This window comes from Triplophysa dalaica, chromosome 14 (assembly GCF_015846415.1).
Source record: "Triplophysa dalaica isolate WHDGS20190420 chromosome 14, ASM1584641v1, whole genome shotgun sequence".
NCBI classification, from domain to species: domain Eukaryota; kingdom Metazoa; phylum Chordata; class Actinopteri; order Cypriniformes; family Nemacheilidae; genus Triplophysa; species Triplophysa dalaica.
Genome location: NC_079555.1, coordinates 20,625,381 through 20,647,323, shown reverse-complemented (window position 1 = coordinate 20,647,323; position 21,943 = coordinate 20,625,381). Strand labels below are relative to the sequence as shown.

At 45.4% G+C, this 21,943-nt stretch overlaps 1 protein-coding gene across 1 annotated transcript in view; it reads left to right on the top strand.

Moving 5' to 3' along the window:
* mthfsd (methenyltetrahydrofolate synthetase domain containing) overlaps positions 1-21,451 on the top strand; it is a 29,326-nt gene extending 7,875 nt beyond the window's left edge. The window contains 6 exon segments of the mRNA XM_056766511.1: positions 878-991; positions 1,226-1,316; positions 8,643-8,755; positions 8,880-9,005; positions 20,775-21,216; positions 21,219-21,451. Of these exon segments, the coding sequence (XP_056622489.1) occupies positions 878-991; positions 1,226-1,316; positions 8,643-8,755; positions 8,880-9,005; positions 20,775-21,216; positions 21,219-21,334 (1,002 nt within the window). The 3' untranslated portion in view covers positions 21,335-21,451.
* The last annotated feature ends 492 nt before the right edge of the window (positions 21,452-21,943 follow it).

Below are 21,943 nucleotides of genomic sequence, written 5' to 3'. Positions count from 1 at the left end.
GGGACTGAGGATCCAGATGCCTGGAAGCCTTCTGGGGAGCGTTCAGATGAGCGTGACGGGGTGTGAGCTATCCGTGAACACTTGGCTGACGGATTGACGTTCACAGAGGTCCCCATATCACCCTCGCTGCTCGCACTAGCGGATGGCAAGGCCTTGGCCATTGTCGTCACTGCACGGGAAGCCAACGAGGTGGTGGCTCGTTCCCGGAGGAAGACAGCCACCCTTGACCGCAATGTCTGAAGGGACAGTCCGCTGCACCACATCGTAAGTCCGGTTGTTTGAGATCCTATATCAAGTTCTGAGAAGTATATCAGAATGTGAAGGCTCTGAAGAACAAAAGGCGAATGAATGCAGCATGCCGTCATCCGCCAATTTCAGTGGCCTGATTCAAATCAGTCGAAGTGATAGGTTGTCAAGGGCGAACCCCATCTGTCGGTTCGACACAACATCGAGAGACCGACAGAAAGGGAACACATCTCTTCCCTCTGCACCTTCTTTAATACAATATCTAAAAAAAAAATGCATTAGATAAACTAAACTTGGTTCTGTACACTGTAGTAGGCTTTGTGAGACATGTTTTTATTGCTCTTATGCTTTTTGTTGTCCTAATGTTTGACCCAATTGCTTCCATTGTTTACCCAGATTGTAAGTTGTTTTGGATAAAAGTGTCTCCTAAATGTAAATGTATTTTAACAGACCACGGTTTAATCGAAGGCAATACGATTTATGCTTTGTGCTTTTGTCCAAAGTGACGGTGCTATACATTTTTATCAGGGTGTGTGTTCTCCATGATCTTTGCACTACAAATGCAATGTTCAAAACCAGCTGAGCTACTGAATCACAATTAATTCATATCCAATTTTATATTCAAATACAGGCAGGAAAAACATTGCTTGTTCCAACACCTCGTCTGAAAACAGGATTGTTTAACAAGATTGTTCCTCCACAAGGTGCAACCAAACAAGTATTGCATGTTTGTTCAACTTCACAGGTAAATTCATTACACATGCATGCTTTCTTTGAGGTTAGATGATCTATAGCAGGGATCTCCAACCTGCTTCAGCACATCTGTCTGTAATAAGTCACCCTGAACACCTTGATTAGCTGCTTCAGCTGTGTTTCATTAGGTTTGGAGCTGATATAGCCCTCTAGGAACACAGTTGGAGATCCCTGATATTCAGTTGATCTGTTGTGGTTTTAATCAAAGTATTCTCTGTGATTTAAGGGCATTAAACAGTTCAGTGTCCCTGTTGGTTTGGAAGACAGTGTTCAGGTGAATCTTGTCGTGATTGGATCTGTTGCTGTATCTGAAAATGGTAATCTCACTATATCTGTCCTGTGTCCCAGATGTTCCTAGGGTATGGAAATAATAACACATTTTTATAACATATATTTTAACAAGTAAGACAATAAAAAAAACAATGGTACGGTGCAAAAACAAATAATTTCAGGGCTCCAGACTAACTTTTTTTTCTAGGAGCACTGTAGCCCCTGAATGACATTTTTATGAGAGCAAGCAAAAAAAATTAGGTGCACACCTTAAGATCAGTCATTAATGCATTTATTCACATTTTCCCCTAAAGAACTGTATTACTGATACTGAAAAATAAGTTGATGACAGCAGATCTGGTTCTGCTTATTTAAAAAGAGGCAATGTCTACAAGAGCAACTTCGTTATTGATTGGTGCTAATTCACGAGTTCACCTGGGCAGATAACAGTGATGTTGATAGGAATAATGATAGAGCTTGGTTATGAAGGTTATGCGTATTTGCCGTGCTGTCCGGGAAGTGGGCCCCGAGCTCGCCAGATCTATCAGAACTGAGCCTCATGAATGGCACATTAGGCGGAAAAAAAATTGTGATATGTGTAGAAATGTGCACCCCCATAGGAGAGAGCAAGCTCTGCCACAATGGCGAGGTAATCGCCCAGCTGGCGTCTCCTATGAGGGAACGCAGTGCAGATCACATAAGTGTAGCGGGAAAAAGCGACGGTAAATTCGGGGAAAGACAGCGTGCAGGTGTGGTTGGGTGACGGATTTTTAAATGTGCGCAATAGATCACCGTAAGTGACCTGCCGCTTGGTTGACGAGGGTTATAAAGGTGAGAGGAGAAAATAAAGATCTGGGTCCGCACCTGTCAAGATCCGATGTTCCCCGGAACTGGAGGCGGTTCCAACGCTGATGCATGCACTCGCATAGCTGTCGCCGTGGCCAATGAGAAGTTTGATCGGCTCTGCGGAAGAGAGAAAAGGGAGGGGATGGCAGCCACCTGAGCGGCTAGCGAAGTCATGCTCGCGTTGGCAGCAGCTTCTAAGGGGGCAGGGAAATGGCCGAGGACCGGCCCCTGCATTGCTAACTGAGGCAGCCTCGCGCTAGTGGTCGACGGAGGCAACGTTGGCCAAGAGCAAGGGGCGGGGAATGGGTGAGAAAGAACCGGAGCTCCAGGTGCTGGCGAGCCAACGTTTCTTAGGCAGACCGCAGTGTTAACTGCTGGCGGGGCGTTGGCTGGAGGTTGAAGCTGGCCTACCGTGAGAGGGACGAGTTGCTGGAAGCCCACGACCGGTTGGTTCATGGCGTTCGGGGAAATCCATGCAGTTACCTGCGCTCGTGGAAGGCCTGCTGTGCCGGCTTGCCAGCATTGGTGGATTGCCCAGACCTGGAATAAGGAGAACCACGAGCCGTGCCCGGCTTGTCAGTGGTTATTTGCGGAGCTGACTTCGGTGGGACGGTATCCGCCAGGGAAGAAGCATAGAGGCAATAAAGCTCCGCCTTGGTCATCCGCCTGTGGAATTGGACGTCCGCATTGGACAGAGCCAGTTGTAGGCCCCGTACAGTCCATTTCTGGATGGCGGGGGTTGTGTTGTGAGTGGAGGTGCAAGAAGAAGCCGAAGAAGGCAGTGGACATCTCTCTGGGCCAGGTGATGAAGTGCCACCTCTGGATTTAGCCTTTCGAGGTGCGGAACGTAGGAGCTGGCGGCCACATGATGAAGCCGGGAATCGATTAATGAATCCGATTCCGAGCCGGACCGATGGGACGCGCTCGGCGGCGCTGAAGGATTGCAGTTTGTGGACAAGTCGTCATAGCGTCGAACTTAAAGTCGATGCTTAATCTTAGGAGATCGAGCAGGTAAGATGGTTTCCCTATTTATTAGCGAGTTGATTGTGTATACGCTGTGATTGCTGATTATAGACCAGCCGGCTGATTATATGCTCCGGCGAGACTGTAATCTGAAATCATTTGAACCAAGAGAAATTGTGCTTCTCCAAAAGTTTGTAATTTAATTATTTACAGTGTTACACATTAAAGCAAAATGGAAGGCTTCGTGTTATGTTCTTACAATGATTTTATTGTGTATTAAGGAGACTTTCCTCATGTTCACAACACGTAACGTCAAATATAACTTAACATATCATTCGCCTGTCTTTCGTTCTTATGGTAAACGGATTTGAAATGATTCAGCGATGTCTCAAGTAATCTACAGTTAGATTAAGTTTCCTGAACTCCTCCGCGGTAAGTTTCGTTTTAAACATCTCCTATTTCAAATTGTTCGTCCGCGGTTTCAAGAAATCAGTAACATCAAACAGCAACTCGTAGTAATGCGCGCACTTTGTGTGTGTGTGTGCGTGCGTGTGTGTAAACTCGTCAATGAGGATCTGGAGTCTGCGTGTCCGGGGCAGCGGGAAACATCAGTGACATGTGAGTGACCCACGCACTGACGCGCAGTTGACTTTCACACACAGCCTGCACTGGTGGCAGGCTGGCGCTTCTTCTCGTCTTTCCAGATGAAATAAAAACTTGAAGAAATTCCAAATTTGCAGGTCGCACATGTGCGAGTACTTGTAAAAAATGAACGCATTGTCTTAAAAAATGTTTTGGTTACGTATGTAACCTCAGTTCCCTGATGGAGGGAACGAGACGTTGGTTTGAGAACGACAGATGGGGTTCGTCCTTGAGAACCAATCAACTCTGACTACTATAGAAAAGGCCAATGAAATTTGCTGAATGAAATTTGCATTTGCAAATTTGCATTCATGCAGCATTCATTTACCTCTTGTTCTGAAGCGCCTCTCACGACTGCAGCAGAATACGATACGTGTTCGTGGCATAAGGGACACAACGTCTCGTTCCCTCCATCAGGGAACTAAGGTTACATACGTAACCAAGACGTTCCTTTTCTGTCGGTCTCTCGACGTTGTGTCGAGAACGACAGATGGGGTTGCCTATGGAAAGCGCCACAACACTGTATTGCGTCACAATCTCTGGCGAAGCAACGGTAACAAGCCTGGGCGTGTCAGCTCGATGCTTTTGCGAAACTGTAACCTTCCAGTGTGGTGGTCGGGGGGTTCCAGAGCTTTCTTGGAGAAAGATGGGTACAGCCCTGACCGGTAACCTTTCACGGACGGGGACTTAGCTCTCTACTGGCGAGAGGCATTACACCGGTTAAGCGCCACTTCCTTAATCAGGAGTGCGCTGCAGAGGCCACCTCGTACCCGTGGGGAGGAATATGGTGGATATAGGTATGGTCTCGTCCTTGGAGGAGAACGCATGGAACGTGCGGACTGAGTAGTTAACCGCGAGGTGGAGGCCCACCTGGGGAAGCTCATGGGTTACCAGGAGTGGGAACCATTCTCATGAGGAAACATCAGACGGAATAGCCCACGGAGGGGGTGTTACAGACGTCCGGTAGCACTAGGTCCGGTTAGAGCTATCTGTGATAGCTCACATGGTATCCCGGCCTAAGGGGGAAGGCTTCTCTGCCCAGCCAGCCCCCAGGGTGTTCTCGTTTAGTGATGGATGGAATACCTGTTCTTAATCAGTATTTGGGTAAGAAGAGAGGTAGATAGCACACTGACCCAACCTAGTGGAGGGTGGAAAGGTGCTTTCTCAGGCATACGACCCCCCAGATGCCAATCCTACATGTCGCCACGTAGGACATGTTTACACGAAGGTTGCTAACCCTTGCGAAGGTGTTTGGGCGTAGCCCAACCTGCAGCTCAACAGATGTCTGCTAGGGAGGCGCTTCTGGCCAGTGCCCAGGAGGTGGCTATACCCCATGCGGAGTGAGTCCTCACTGCCAATGGGCATGGGAGATTCTGAGATCGTGATGCCGTTGTAACGGCATCCACAACCCAGTGCGCCAGCCTCGGCTTGGAGACAGCCTTTCCCTTCTGCTGTCCTCCAATACAGACACCGAGCTGGTCAGAGCTTTTGGGCTCTGCGTGCGGTCCGGGTAGAGGCACAATGCACTGGACACAACACGAATCGGGTTGGGTCTTCCTCCCTGATGGGGAGCGCCTGCAAGTTTACCACCTCGCCCCGGGAGGGAGTAGTGGGAACTTTTTTGGGCACGCATCCGGGCCTGGGTCTCAAGATAACGTGAGAGTTTCCAGGGCCGAATTCAAGGCAATCCGGGGACACGGAGGATGTTCAGAGGTCCTCTACCCTCTTGAAGGAAGTGAGCGCCATCAGGCGGGCCGTCTTACTCGGGTGAGGAAGATCGGAACCTCCGAGGGGCTCTTTGGGGCCAAGAGGTTCCCAGGACCACTTTAGGGTCCCAAGAGGGTATGGAGCGGAGCTGAGGCGGATTCCGCCCTCTCGCGCCCCTTAAGAACCTGGTGACCAGGTCATGTCATCCTAGAAACTTTCCATCAACTGAGTCGTGATGAGTGGCGATAGCGACTACATACACATTCAGTGTGGAGGGGAGATGTTAGTCTCCAGTCTCGTAAGAAGGACAACATAATCCTGATCGAACACCTCGGTGGGTCTTTCTAGTTGAGAGGGACACCAGGAGGAGAAGAGGCGCCGTCTAGAGGCGTGTAACCGCCTAGTAGATGAGGCCCTAGCCTGGGTGATGGTCTCTGCCATAGAGGGGGAGTAGCCATCTCAGGATCTTCTCGTCCCGTCTAGAGACCAGAAATGGGTGTGCCAGAGGTCGGATCTAGAGCATCAGCTCTGAAGCCAAGTGCGGTTAGACCGGTGCGGTGTAACCAATAACACTTGATGCTCCTTGTCCCTGACCTTGCACGGTGTCTGTGCAAGGAGGCTCCTGAGTTGCGGAAGGTGTGCTTCCGCCCGTCCCGCGGTCAGCTGTACGCAAGGACATTCCCTGCCTCGGGCAGGGAATACCAAGGCGGGCAAATGGTAGTGTTGCGGGAGGCGAACAGGTTTACCCTGGGCCAACCTGAACAGCAACCAAATGAGCTGGACTGCGCGGGGGTAGGGTCGCCACTCTCCACGAGGCGTAAACTGATGAGAGAGCGCGTTGGCTGTCCAGTTTCAGTTTGCCCGGGGTGTGTGGCCCGCAGGGAACGGGTCCCCTGTTGACTCCACCAGAGGAGGCGTCGAGCAAGTTGTGTTAGCTGCTGTGAGCGAATGCCACCCTGACGATCTGATGTACGCTACAGCTATAGTGCTGTCCTCGGACCAGCACGTGCTTGTCCTGCACGAGAGACCGCAGCCTGCTCAGTGCAAGTAGCACAGCCCACAACTCTTGGCAATTGATATGCCTGCACAGGCGGGGGTTCGTCCAACGCCCCGCCTGCGTGCCCGTTACACACTGCACCGCACCCTTGCAGGGAGACGTCAGTCGTCACCACGACTTGCCTCGTAACCTGCCCAGAGGGACCTTAGTCCGTCGAAAAGTCATGGAAGACCAGGGGTTATGGTGCGTCGGAAGCAGGGTGTCATCACCATGCGCCTGCTGCCGGTGTGCTACGCTCTCCTCGGAACTCAACTCTGAAAAACCAGTGTTGGAGCGGTCTCATGTGCATTAACCCGAGGGGTATTACTGGGCGAGGATGCCATGTGCCCAGGAGCCTCTGAATTATTTCAGGGGGACCGCTGTCTGCCTGAAATGTTCCAGGCAGTTCAACACAGGCTGGGCGCAAACTGCGGACAGTTGCACCGATAAGGTGACAGAGTTGAGTTCCATACCGAGGAAGAGGATGCTCTGCACTACACGTTCCACCTTGGGGATCTCGACATAGCCCTTGGTTGCCCCGCCATCGAGGGAAGTGAGGGAGCCGGAGCTGGTTTGACTTGAGCGAGCCGTGAGTGGTGTGCTCCAAGTCTTGCACAGCTCCGCATGCACCTCTGGGAAAAATGGCACCGGGGGGTGGGCGCGGTTTGGCACCGCGCTCCGACCCCAGGAACCAAGCATCCAACCGGGAGCGTTGGGAAGGGGGCAGTGGCGTACACTGCAGCCCAATGCTCGCGGCAGCCCGGGATGGCATGGCCGACATCTCAACCTCTGTTTCGTCCAGAGCTCGACCCCCCTGGGGTCCGATGCTGCGAGTGACATCTCATCTGAATCACGCACCGTTTCCAAGTGCGTGGTTGAGGATCCGGACGGTTTGCCACCGCTGGTTGGGGAACGGTTGGAAGAGCGAATCGGGGTGCGAGCGGCCCGTGAGCACTTGGCTGGCGGGTTTACGCTCGCAGAGGTCCCCATATCACTAACGCCGCTAACACAGGCGGACCTCGAGGCCGTAGCCACCAATGTCACAGCCCGGGTAGCAGATGAAATGGTGGCTGGTTCCCGTAGGAAGATTCAGCGTGCTGGACGCCCAGACACCAAACACAGCGATCGTGTCCATCCCCCTCCTCGATGAGGGTGCGGCACCCAAGAGAACAGCGGGACATGCCGCGCTGTAGAGTGCTCAGTCCTAAAAAGGACATTTTGGAAATCTCTCTCTCTGACACCACTGGAACCGCAGAGACGCCCAGGGGAAGGTCGCTGCAGGTAGGGACGATCCGCTGCAACACGTCGTAGATCCGGCAGGATAGTAATAGAATTCGTAGAATTCGAGTTTGTAATCATGAGCGATTGCTCTGAAGAACAAAAGGTAAATGAATGCTGCACGCCGGCTTCCTTTTATACCGGATATCCGGGGGCGGAGCCCAGCATGCAAATTTAATTCGCCAAATTTCATTGGCCTTTTCTATAGTAGTCAGAGTTGATTGGCTCTCAAGGACGAACCCCATCTGTCATTCTCGACACAACGTCGAGAGACCGACAGAATGGGAACGGGTCGCAAAATGCAGTCTGGAGCCATGAATTTATTGTAGTGATTGAAACAAGGTGAGCAATGTGAGTAATATTTAACGTATTTACAATTCAATTCACAGACCGTTTACAACTGTTAGTACTGTTTAAGTGCTCATTTGACTAACATATCTTATTAAGACCCTTTTTTATAGTGAAAAAATTGTCTCTGAAGTGAGTGAGTGAACCATCTTTTGTAAAAAAGCAATTTTTGCTGTATTGTCTTTTCATGTCTGTAGAATTTGTTTACTTACTTTTTAAATAAAAATATACAGAATTCTATTGTCTCAGTGTTAAAAAATAAAACATGAGGCAATTAAAATTGGGATTGGGATGGCACGGAGAGAGCTAACTAAATATAGCTTTTCATTGCTAGCTAACTTGTGACCTAAAATACTGTTTACCTTATTATAATTTATAACCTAATATATTCCATACTGTATTAAAACTAAACTTGCCCCTGTAAAATGGCATTAAACCTTAATATAACTTTGTTACCTAAAAATCTAATTTATACCACTGTTAAACTCAGTGTTTATATGCAGTGAGATGCTATTAAGATTATACCTTAGTGGAAGTTTTGCAATATTATCAGGTTACAGAATTGGAAAAGGTGAGGGTTTCGCGGACATGGAATATGCCATGATGGCATGCATGGGAGCTGTGTGTGACTCCACCGTGATTGTCACTATCGTTCATGACTGCCAGGTTAGCAATGTAACTTTAACCAGTCATAAATCATAAAAGAGTTATTATTTTATAAAACAATAACAGATTATACATCTAAACCAAGCATTACAGTGATGATGATGTGTTTGCCAAATTTCTTAAGGTCATGGACATTCCAGAGAAACTCATTGAAGATCATGACCTCACAGTTGACTTTATTCTAACGCCAACGAGAATCATCCAAACTGAATGTGAACGGCCCAAACCTCAGGGCATCATTTGGTCAAAGGTATAGTTGTGTATTCTTTCTGTGCCAATAAGAAATAGCACCCACGCGCGTTATCGTGGTGTGGGATGAAGTACTATGAATACAATATTGATAATTGTGGTTCTAAATTTTAGGTCAGAATAGCTGCTAACTCCTTTAGAAGTGATTAAAATCATGTCAATGATGCCTCTTTGTTGTTGGATCACAGTACAGTTGTAGTCAAGACCACCTAAACCAAGATAAAATCTGAAACCAAGTCAGGGCGAGACCAATCAACACCAGCACTCCTCAAATTCTTCTGAAAGTGCCACATAACGATCTGTGAACTCCTTTAACGAAATTACTATAAAGTATTAAAAGCAGTGCCGATAGTAGATGTCTCGGGGACCAAAGCATGCTTGTAGTTAAAATTGGATTTAAACTTAACTGTAAACTATAATAAATCAATCAACACAATTTAGCTAATGAAGACTGAAAGACAAAAAAAATTACATTCAACTGACAGTAAGAACAATTCTGTGTAAAATTCAATTCTAATTTTGATTGACATGTAAACATCTTTACCTAGAGTAACAGGTGGCTCTGGAACCATCTAGCTGTCAAAAATATATAACACGGAAACGCTGTGTTTTTCTTTTAACCAAATGAGTGATTTACTAACAAAAATAAAGTTTACTAAAAACAGCTTATCATACGAAAACGCATAAATAATATGATTCTAAATGTGACTGCACAAACTAAAAAGTACATATTATCATGGGCAAACCAAATGGACAAATACTGAATTTGTAAATCTGTACTGGACAATTTGTAATTTGTACTCATTAAAGAATTTTAAAGAACAGTTTGTAACATTTATGCAGTAAAATATCCAAAAACAACTAGGCCAGTGTTATATATTTTGTACAGCTGAGCAATATCTCAAAAGTTTCAAACTACTTGTAATCCTGAGAAAATTGCCTTTCTAAACAATGACACGGGGCTGTGCAGTCGCCTGGGAATGGCGCCATATACGCGTTACCGCCTTTACTAATGTAGAAACCGCATGACAACAGTGTGACGTGGACAAATGCTGATTTCGTGTCTACCGTAGGGTTCAGGAACCTTTTTTAACGAAAAATTATTTTTCTAGTTTTGGTTAATTAATTTTTGCATAACAGCCATTACAGATATTATAACATATACATATATTTCAATATCTTCAATACTAATAACTTGATTTATGTCCACAGACCACAGTCTCACTTATGGTCAAAACATGTCCACAGACAACTCAAAAACAGTTAAAGTTAAACAGCGCATCCATACTGACACATCGCAGATTGCTTCTGTCTGCTCACCGGATAATTTGCTGTGTGGTCTGTAGTAGAGTAGGCGGGGTGAGACCGTGGTTCGAGTCCAGTGAGTAATTGTGAATGAGCGCCAGCTGTGCGCACACCGGGCTCGAATCACGTAGGAGATTGGGAGCATATAAAAGGAACGAGCGACCAGACCGTCGAAGAGAGAGGACCTGGCCCGAACATTTTTTACGTTTGTATTTATATTTAGATTTGTTCTTGTATTTATGTTAAAGTTACTTCGCCGGCGGTTGTCCGTGAGGGGCCGCCGGCTGTTATTATTTATATTAAAACTTTATTTAAATGTCTGCCGGTTCCCGCCTCCTTCCTTCCCTTTTATGGAGAATTATTACATTGGTGCCGAAACCCGGGAGGAAGGAGAGACATGCTGTCGGAGAGTCCTTGCCGCCGAGTGGCTTTGCGGTGCCGGAGAGTTCGAAGCAGTGGCTCTGGGGAAACGGAAGTGCACAGTGCGGCCACCATCAAAGCTTCGGTGGAACGGCGACCTTTGATGCCGCGCCCCTGGGTCGAGGTGGGGTGGCTTTCATCCAAGCTGGAGCGGGTGAGTTGCCGCCGTCCGCCAGAGGCCGGGGCCTGCGTCCGTCCCCCGAGGGGGAGGAGCAGGGGGCGGAAATGCCGAGTGCGGTCACCGCCTGCCAGAGTCCGGAGCCTGCGTCCGTCCGCCCAAGGGGGAGGAGCAGGGGACTGGGAACCCGCCCCGACTCCCAGAAAAAGGAGGAGCCACCGCAGGCCGCCAGGGGGCGGACGGTCGAGCCGTCCACCGAAGCCCCAGGACCACCGCAAGGCACCGCGAAAGAGAGTACTCCGGCTGGTTGAGGAACGAGCGGCGGCATGTCAGGGAACCTGACATTTTTTTTCCCTCTCTCCCCTCTATCTTTCCGGTCGCTCCGAGGGCTCCCGTCTCCGTTGTCTCGTCTCATCGCTGCATAACCCCCACCCCCCCGAGGGAGCTTGCACAGTCGCGGGGGTACCCCCCGGCTTGGGAGGGGTTGATGGGGGTATGTAGTAGAGTAGGCGGGGCGAGACCGTGGTTCGAGTCCGGTGAGTAATTGTGAATGAGCGCCAGCTGTGCGCACACCGGGCTCAAATCATGTAGGAGATTGGGAGCATATAAAAGGAACGAGCGACCGGACCGTCGGAGAGAGAGGACCGGGCCCGAACAATTACAAGCTTTCCATGGTGAATCCCGCAAGGGTAGTGACACGGTTTTAAACAACATTCTTTCATGTACTTGCTCAATGATTGGTTTTAGCAAATTTTTACTCAAAATAACTTACTGACTGCCACTTTAAATAAAAGCATGAGGCTCGCTCTTGGTACTGTGAATCTGGGCTATGGGCGCAAGTGGTTACCATAAAAACGCTGTTTGCTGTTGATTAGTGCCGTGACACGTGCATAGCACTGCATGCGTGAAATATCCATATATAGGCCTGTATATTATGATGTTTTTACCAATCAATGATGGTGAAGGGTAAGACACCTGGCAAGCCACATGGTTATTGAAAATAGCCACAGGTTCCTGAGCACTGCTATAGGGGAAGACAAATCAAATGAGAACTTGATGTGATGATGATCTCCCGTATCCTCCACACCCCGCAGTCTCTGGTAGCTTCGCAAACGGAACCAACCAAACACAGTCTGCTATGTGTTTGTCTCAAAACTCCACGTTTACTACAATGACAGACACAGTGGCTGAATCTGAAATTGCATACTTCATTACTATATAGTAGGCAAAATGTAGTGTGCGAAACGAATACCATGTCCGAATCGACAGTATTCATAAAAGAGTAGGCTAGAAGTTCCCGGATGGTTTACTGGTTACACCCAGATTTAGAAGCACTCAGCGAAGGATCCTTCAGATACTTCTATATCCCATGAGCCCACGGGACAGAATACCATGCACAGCACGCAGAACAGTCTCAGCCGACATTTATTTACATTTAAACATGTTGTTAATTTTTCTAAAGCTATTGTAACATTAACATTGACCTTGCTTTTTTCCTAAATTGACCGTGTTTAATATCATGCATCGTTTTCATTTGTAAAATTTAAATACAAAGCATTAATAATATTAAGCATATTTACAGCAGTTTATTTAGGTGTATTTGTGTTTTATATGTAGCCTATCTTTGCCCTTTATAAATAATATATTGCTTAAATGTTTTTTTTTAACTCTCAGATATAACAAAATGCATGATAATTAAAGCTGGCCAAACACACTTCGCATCGTCGAAGAGTTTTTAGTTTGATCACATTTATAAAAGATGGATACAGCTTTAGGAAATCATATGGCGCATGCAGGGGGAGGGGAAGGCTCATCTAAAGCACATTGTCAACAAAACACAGACATCAATGTAGTGGAGTAGGCGGGGCGAGACCGTGGTTCGAGACAGTTGAGTAATTGTGAATGAGCGGCAGCTGTGCGCACACCGGGCTCGAATCACGTAGGAGATTGGGAGCATATAAGAGAACGAGCGACCGGACCGTCGAAAAGAGAGGACCGGGCCCAAACATATGTTAAGTTTATATTTATGTTTGTGTTGCCGGCAGTCATCCGTGAGGGGCCGCAGGCTGTATATTATTTATATTAAATCTTTATTTTAACTCACAAAAAAAAAAAAATATATATATATATATATATATATAATTAAATTATAGTCCGGTTCCCCGACATGCGCTCGGTCCTCAACCAGCCGGAGTACTCTCCTTCGCGGTGCCTTGAGGTGGCCCTGGGGCTTCGGTGGACGGCTCGTCCGTCCACCCCCTGGTGGCCGGCGGTGGCTCCTCCTTTATCTGGGAGACGGCCCGGGTTCCCCGTCCCCTGCTCCTCCCCCTTGGGCGGACGGACTCAGGCTCTGGCCTCTGCCAGGCGGTGGCCGCACTCGGCACTCCCGCCCCCTGCTCCTCCCCCTCGGGGGACGGATGCAGGCTCCGGCGGACGGATGCAGGCTCCGGCGGACGGCAGCAGCTCCCCCGCTCCCACTTGGACGAAAGCCACCCCAACTCGAACCACGGTCTCGCCCCGCCTACTCCACTACAATCAATAACAACAAACACCTGAACTTCGCGAACATATGCTCTCTCTCTTTCTCCTGCTTACAAGTGACGTCTGCTCCTTCTCCTGCTCTCCATGCTGCTGTGTGGGTGTGCCGAGTGCTTTTCCTGGAGAATTATCCAACAAGGGACTAAGGAAAATAGTTACAAAACAGTTTTATATGTTCGAAAAAAACTTTCCAAAATTAAGTTTTTACTTAATTTTATTGATCAATCTTCTGACATTCACAAGCACTTGTTACCACTGCTGCAACCACTGGGATACAAGGAATGTTTAGGCGTAGATGGCGGCGCGTGAACATCGCGAGGCTCAGCGTCTCTCCAGTTTTAGCAATTATATAGTGTTTTTCTTGCTCATCTCGGGCCTGTTCGTTAAGAACAGTTGTGCATTCACATCGTACACCCGGCATGAGCTTTTGGATATCGGTTTGCGCATTCCCGGAAGTTATATCAGCAACATTCAACTCGTTCCTGAGATCGCCAAAACACCCGATGCTACGCACCCCACACAAAGGCGGGGGAAGCGCGGAGGGCTAAAAGCTAGGCTAAAGCTAACACCACACCGGCTCTCTTTACCCAGCCTTTTCCTTGCTAATGTATGATCATTAGTGAACAAAATGGATGAGATTCGACTTCACATCATCAACAACAAAAGACTTTTGAACTGCAATGTCACAATCTTCACGGAAACATGGCTACACAGCGGCATACCGGAGAACGCTGTTGAGTTAGCGGGCTACAACACACACCGGGCGGATAGAACGGCAGAGGAATCCGTTAAGACAAGAGGAGGTGGATTGTGCATTTATGTCAATAAAGCTTGGTGCACAAACTCTGTTATTGTCGGGAGACACTGCTCGGCTAACCTTGAGTTTCTCATGGTTAAATGTAGACCGTTTTATCTGCCACGGGAATTCACTTCCACCATTATAACGGCAGCTTATGTTCCACCGGATGCTGATGCCAAGCTTGCCATGAAAGAACTTCATGCAGCCATCAGTTAACAACAGACTGCTCAACCGGAGGCTGCATTTATTGTTGCGGGAGATTTTAATCACTCTAACTTAAAGACAGTGCTCCCTAAATTTCACCAGCATGTTTCCTGCCACACAAGAGGAAACAAAACTTTGGATCATGTCTATACAAACATGGCTGAAGCTTACACCGCGACCCCCTCCCCCACCTGGGTCAATCTGATCACCTTTCTTTGTTCCTCACCCCCAAGTATTCCACTCTCATTAATCGTGTGAAGCCATCAGTGAAGACCATCAAGGTGTGGCCTGCGGGGGCAGACTTTACACTCCAGGAAAGGTTTCTACACACAGACTGGAGTATGTTTTATTCTCAGGTCACCAGTGGCTCTCACACGGACATAGACAGCTACACCTCCTCTGTATTGGAATACATCAATACCACCATTGATAGTGTCACAGCTCAAAAGCAGATCACCATATACCCGAATCAGAAGCCATAGATGAACAAGGAAGTGCGCCTCCTGTTGAAAGCACGCAACACCGCCTTCAGATCAGGGAGGGGCATCAAAAACGGCCAAGCACTGCTACAAGCTGAAGCTAGAGGAGCATTTTACCAATTCTGACCCTCTACGCATGTGGCAGGGCATCCAGGCCATTAGTGACTACAAACCCAACCACTCCATCTCCATAGCCACAGATGCTGCCTTTCTGAACGAGCTTAATGACTTTTATGCACGCTTTGAGAGAGACAATTAGGAACCCGCCACCAGGCTCACACCTTCTATTGACCACCCAATCATCACACGAAACTCGACAGATGTTTACACTGCACTAAGCCGGAAAAACGCACGCAAGGCTGCTGGTCCTGATGGCATTCCTGGTCGCGTACTCGGGGCATGTGCGGAGCAGCTCGCTGGGGTCTTCACGGATATCTTCAACCTGTCCCTCGCCCAAGCAGTGGTTCCAGCATGTTTCAAATCCCCCTCCATTGTGCCCATTCCAAAACATTCCAGCCGACATGCCTGAATGACTAACGCCCTGTAGCACTCACACCCATTGTTATGAAGTGCTTTGAGCGGCTGGTCCTGTCACAACTAATAGGCTCTTTACCATCCACACTGGACCCATACCAATTTGCCTACCGTAGCAACAGGAGCACAGATGATGCGGTGTCCATGGCGCTGCACTCCGTGCTCACACATCTGGATAATAAGGACACTTATGCACGCATGCTGTTTGTAGAATTCAGCTCTGCATTCAATACCGTCATCCCTTCCAAGGTAATCATCAAACTTGGAAACCTAGGCATTAACAATTCAACCTGCAACTAGATTATGGACTTCCTGACGAACAGGCCTCAGCTTGTTAGGTTAGGCCACATCTGCTCCACCACCATCACCCTCAACACTGGTGTACCACAGGGCTGCGTACTGAGCTCCTTTCTCTACTCCCTTTTCACACTCGACTGCAGACCTGTGAATGGACCTAACTCCTTCATCAAGTTCGCAGACGATACAACAGTGATTGGTCTCATCAGCAACAACGATGAGACTGCTTACAGGGAGGAGGTACGGCACCTGGCCACATGGTGCTCAAACAACAACCTGCTCCTTAACACCTCCAAGACAAAGGAGATCATTGTGGTCTTCAGGAAGGCGAAAGGAGGCACACACGACCCCACCCACATTAACGGGACGGCTGTTGAACGCGTTTCCAGTTTTAAGTTCCTTGGGACCCATATTTCGGAGGATCTGTCGTGGACCACCAACACCTCATGCCTGGTCAAGAAGGCTCACCAGCGTCTCTTCTTTCTGAGGACATTGAAGAAGAACCAACTGTCTTCAACTATCCTGGTGAACTTCTATCGCTGCACGATAGAGAGCATCCTGACCAACTGTGTCACAGTCTGGTACAGGAACTGTTCTGTTATTGAGCGCAAGACACTGCAGCGGGTGGTGAAAACAGCCCAGCGCATCACAGGAACTACACTCCCTTCCATTGAGGACATCCAAAAGAAACGCTGTCTGCGCAGAGCTCGCAGCATTATCAAGGACTCCTCTCACCCCGCTCATAGACTGTTTACTCTCCTGCCTTCCGGTAGACGCTTCAGGTGCCTCCGGACAAGAACCAGCAGACTAGGAAACAGCTTTTTTCCCAGAACTGTTTCACTATTGAACTCTGCTCCGCACTGATTCCATTACCCCTCATAACTTTAACTGTAATGCTGCTATTACGTTGTTTACATTGCACTACAGGGCTGCCATGCATGACTGAATTGTACACACCAGTATTTCATGTTATCTGCTCTACCGGACTGTTTACACACACATAGCATCATTTGCACTCTATACTGATCACTTGCACACCAGGAATATTACACTGAATGCTCATTTGCACTAATGGACTACTCTCATAACTGCATTACCTCATCTACTGCACTGTAACTTTCATAACTGCATTACCTCGTCTACTGCACTGTAACTTCAATAACTGCACCAACTTCTCTAGCGTACTGTTACTCATCTATTGCATTACTGCATCTATTGCATAACTAACTGCATCTACTCATCTATTTTACTATAACTTCAATAACTGCATTAACTCATCTACTGCACTGTAACCTTAATAACCGCATTAACGCATCTACTGCACTGTAACTTCAATAATTGCACTAACTCATCTACTGAACTGTAACTTCAATAACTGCATCACCTCATCTACTGAACTGTAACCTTAATAACCGCATTAACGCATCTACTGCACTGTAACTTCAATAACTGCATTAACGGATCTACTGCACTTTAACTTCAATAACTGCACTAACTCATCTACTGCACTGTAACTGTATAACTGCATCTACTCATGTATTGCACTATAACTTCAATAACTGCATTAACTCATGTACTGCACCGTACCTTTAATAACCGCCTCAACTCATCTACTGCACTGTAACTTTAATAGCTAATGTCTGTAACTAATGCAGACTCAAGTCACTTGCACTATTGTATAGTCTATATTGTTATCTGTTCATAACCACCTGTACATTAATGTTCACAGTATATAGCCTTCTGTTTATACTGTTCATAGTACATACAGACTGTCATATTTTCATAGTACATGCCCATTGTATAGTATTTTCCTAATATTGTATTCTGTATTTATTCACACTGTATATCCTGCACTTGCTAATTGCACTTCTGCTTAGACCTAAACTACATTTCGTTACACTGTACTTGTATATGTGTAATGACAATAAAGTTGAATCTAAAAATACAGAAATCACAACAGCCAGGTAGTAGTTGGGAAGTACATTCGCAAGTACAAACACACGTTTTTTTGTCGGCTGCGCCCGCAAGTCTGAGTAGTGCAATATTATGGCTTCTGGCTTTTTGTACTGAGTGGCCATTTGCCAGTGGCCCACTGGTAAAACTCCCGGTGCTCTAGATGGCCAGTCCGGCTCTGTTACAAGCTCTCTCATGTGCTAAAAACTCAAACCCTGCACTATTATTAACTCTCTCTAGCGCGAGTAAAGCCTGATCCACGCGCATTACAAGCTCTTTGCGTGCAGAAAACTCTGGCCCAGTACATTACAAACTCTCTAAGGCACGAGAAAAAGCCTGAGCTGTTCGTATTGCAAGCTCTCTTCCAGGAAGAAATCCGCAATGTGTTTTTGTAATATTAATTTGCAACATTTATTGACAAACAGCAGACCATCGTCTAAGGACTCAGCTATCGGCAAAACTATTGACTATCAACGATACACAATAGCATCCTCAATCGGAACAACCCTAGCACTAGATAAGAAAATAATCTTCCACCTGCACTTGATTTTGAAATTCTAGGCATTACCAACTGACATGAGCCCTGAGAACATAATGAACGTGAAGGACTGTAAGACAAGAGAATCTTACTCAGGTACTGAGGAGTTAAACCATGTAGGGCTTTATAGGTAATCAGTAAGATTTTCAAGTTAATGCAAGCTTAATAGATAACCAGTCCAATGTTGATAGAACCGGGCTTGTTGTGTGACTTTTTTGTTTGTGTAAGAATTGAGCTGCTGCATTTTGAACTAGCTGGAGTTTTTGTAATAAGCCTGCAGGACCACCACCTAGTAGTGCGTTACAAAAATCTATTCTTGATGTCATAAATGCATGAATTATCTTCTCTGCATCTGATAGTGACCGCATATGACGAATATCGAATAAAATGCAAAGATTCTTTGCTGATGATGAGGGTATAATGAAGCATTGTAATGAGATCGTCCAAGCATGGCGCAGAGAGGCTGGATCTAAATGCAGCTTTTAAGATATTTAATAAATCTAAATGAAAATAATCCAATAACAAGAAACATAAACAAGATCAGACATAGCGAGGCATAGATGGAACTATACAGAACTCAAATACATTCAATAACCAACAAGGACTATGGCAAACACAGGGGTATATATACGCAAGACAATCAGAGGGAACAACACACAGGTGAAGTGGCAATGAATCTATGAATAGCTATGGCAACAGATGAGATGGGTGTAGTCTATGATTAAAGTCTATGGTAACAAACAAGGAGGCTGAATAACATTGGAACAAGAGGGGAACAGGGTACCCTACAAAAGAGGCGAGATACAAACAGGATCATAACAAACATCCGTCAATAGTTTTAGAAGTTTTCTTGGTTGTAACGTATGGCAGTTTTCGAACTAGTAAGTATCACTTCTGTTTTGTCCGAGTTAATATAAAGTTGTTACTCGTCCTTTTTTTTTATATCAGCTATGTATTCCATTAATCTATTGAACTGCTGAGTTTAAAATTTCTTGAAGCCTCACAAAGTTGAGTCCATGTCTCTTAGTTATATCTCCTGGAGCAGGGTTCCTCAAATCTTACCGTGGAGGTCCGGAGCACTGCAGAGTTTAGCTCCAGCCTTGATCAAACACACCTGAGCAAGCTAATTAAGGTTTTCAAGACCATTATAAAATCACAGGTAGGCAAGTTTGATCGGGGTTGGAGCTTAACTCTGATGTGCTCCGGACCTCCAGGGTAAGATTTGAGGAACCCTGTCCTAGAGGGAGCACGTATAGTGCTAAGAGCAGAGCTGAACCCTGTGGTGCACCGTACTGGACTTGTTGCTACAAATTGAAAATGAAATATTTTAAATCTTAATTATCTGACCAAAGCGATTTCATTAATGCCGACTACCTATGAGAAACTCACGACCATCCCATTGTGCAGCCATCCATTACCTGTGAGAAATAGAGGGAAGAGAGGATAGTCTAGACACATCATACTTGGAAACATTTTTACCACACATTCATCAGATGACTAACGACTCATTGAATGAGTCACTACACAAAAGTGAAGATTTAAAATTTCAGTGACATATTTGAGAAAGTTGCATTTGTCAAACTTGTGAGAATAAATTTGTGAAGTAACAGCAATAGTCTATTTTAATATTAAATTGTCAGCGAGAAGGTGAAAAATACAAATCTTTTGTATATCAATCTGGATATGGGCTGGAAAACATTGTTTTGTTTGGGAGCTTTTTGAAGGCATCCAACTTAACACATGGCTACAACAGTTAGCTTGTTGTTAATTGTTAATTGTTAATTGTTAATTGTTGGACATTACATATTGTTTTAAAATATTTAAAATATTAACAAAGTCAAACCATCAGTAGGAAAAAACAATTCCTATCAAGTATTCCAGAAATCATTTGTTTTTTATTACTTTAAAATACTACACTCTAAGAAAAATAGGTAAAAATTGGGCACAATATACTGTATTAATATGAATTAGATTTTCTGTATTCATTTTCAGTTGTTTTACCTGTATTTTACATCTTGCACGGCATTAAATTACATTTTAGCATTAACGGAAATGTCCGTTAAATAAAAGGAAAATGTACTGGAAGATTTCTGCAAGTACTTTATCCATTTTTTTAAGCGATTTTTTAACAGTGTATTCAATTTCCAGTTTGAGTTATATTACATGTAATTTCCAATTTTTTATAAGTTTACAACAATTAATATTCCATAATCATACTTGGTGAATCTTCATAAAAAATAAACAGAAAGGTAGTCTATTTCAATACGTAAAATTAGCAGAAAGTTATATCAGATACTAACATTGTTCTTAGAACAACATTGATGATGTGATTGCTGCCTTTTTTCTGAGGCTCCTATTTGTGAAATAATGCAATATGTTTTGTTCCTCTAAATGTATGTGGTGAAATGTAATCAGTAAACATTATAGATAGTTTTATTTTGAGTGTATTTTAAAAAGAGTCCAGAATTAAATCAAATGTGTCAAGTTTCATTTTGATCTGAGTGTATCTTGTTTTGGCAGAAATCCTGGTACTGCCTTGACCAAAACCATCACAGCTCGATTTTAATAATCTATTTTTTTTCCAGCTGGACACAGAAGTGCTGACAAAAATACCTATTTTGAAGAAACTAAGATTACTGGAGCAGAATGCAGGGAAAGATGTGACGTTAAAAACACCACCTGCTGGAGAATATGAGAATAACAACTTGCAAGATGCCTGTCAAAGTAAAATCCAGCCTGAGCTAAAATGGGAACCTAATTGTGATCCTAAAAGTAAGCAGCAGCAGCAGCAGGGACATTTGACTTATGAAGATGACAAACATGCTAGATTTAAGGATAAGTTGCATATATGCCCCAGCAGCATTATATACCTTGGCGACATTCCCGCAAGGTTGCGAGTGAGTGAGCTGAAAAACCTGCTGAAAGAACAGGAAGCCGTTCCTTTGAGAATCAACTGGCAGGGGGCGCAGCAAAGAGCCTTCCTGCATTACGCTGACAGCGCTAGAGCCGAGCATGCTCTCCAAGCTCTAAAAACCTCACTGTTCACGGCAACACCCTGCGAGCTGAATATGCCAAGAGTCAGAAATCCAAAGAAAAGGAGGGAATTAAGATAAAAGACTTCCAGGATGTAAAAAATCATCCATAATCTAATATTGTTATATTATCTTACCTGATTACCTTTCTACACCATTATTGATGTATTATAGCAGTAAAAACATGTTTTGCAGAATGACAGTTAAGTCCTGACGAAAATAAAGTTTTACCAGTGTGTGTTCTGAATAGATTTACTTTTTTCTGTATGACGTTTGAACAGTGTCCGAAACTTTTTGTAAGCAAATTATACATGTGGTTGGTCATGGCTTCTTACAAGCCCTGATTGTCTGTTGGGTGCTTCATGTGTGTATGATGTCCTCAAGCTTACAGAAAACATCAGATATACATTTAATGGTAAAAGTCTGTTAGAAAGTTTTAGGAAAAACTGTAAAGGCTGGATTTCACAAGTGGTAAATGTCAGTAACTGTAAAGTATAGCCTACACAAATTATTGTTGTATTGGTGTGTATTAAATTAGAATGAGTTTGTTTTCTACATTCATTAATTTCTACATTTCTGTCGTTCTTAATATAATGTATCGTCATGTTTTTAACAAGTAACATAAACTAGTAGTAGTTATTTTTAGCCACACATGCATACAACCGTGAACTAATGGAGGTAGATCTATTTTACAAATGTCCTGTCATGATTTTATGCGTCTT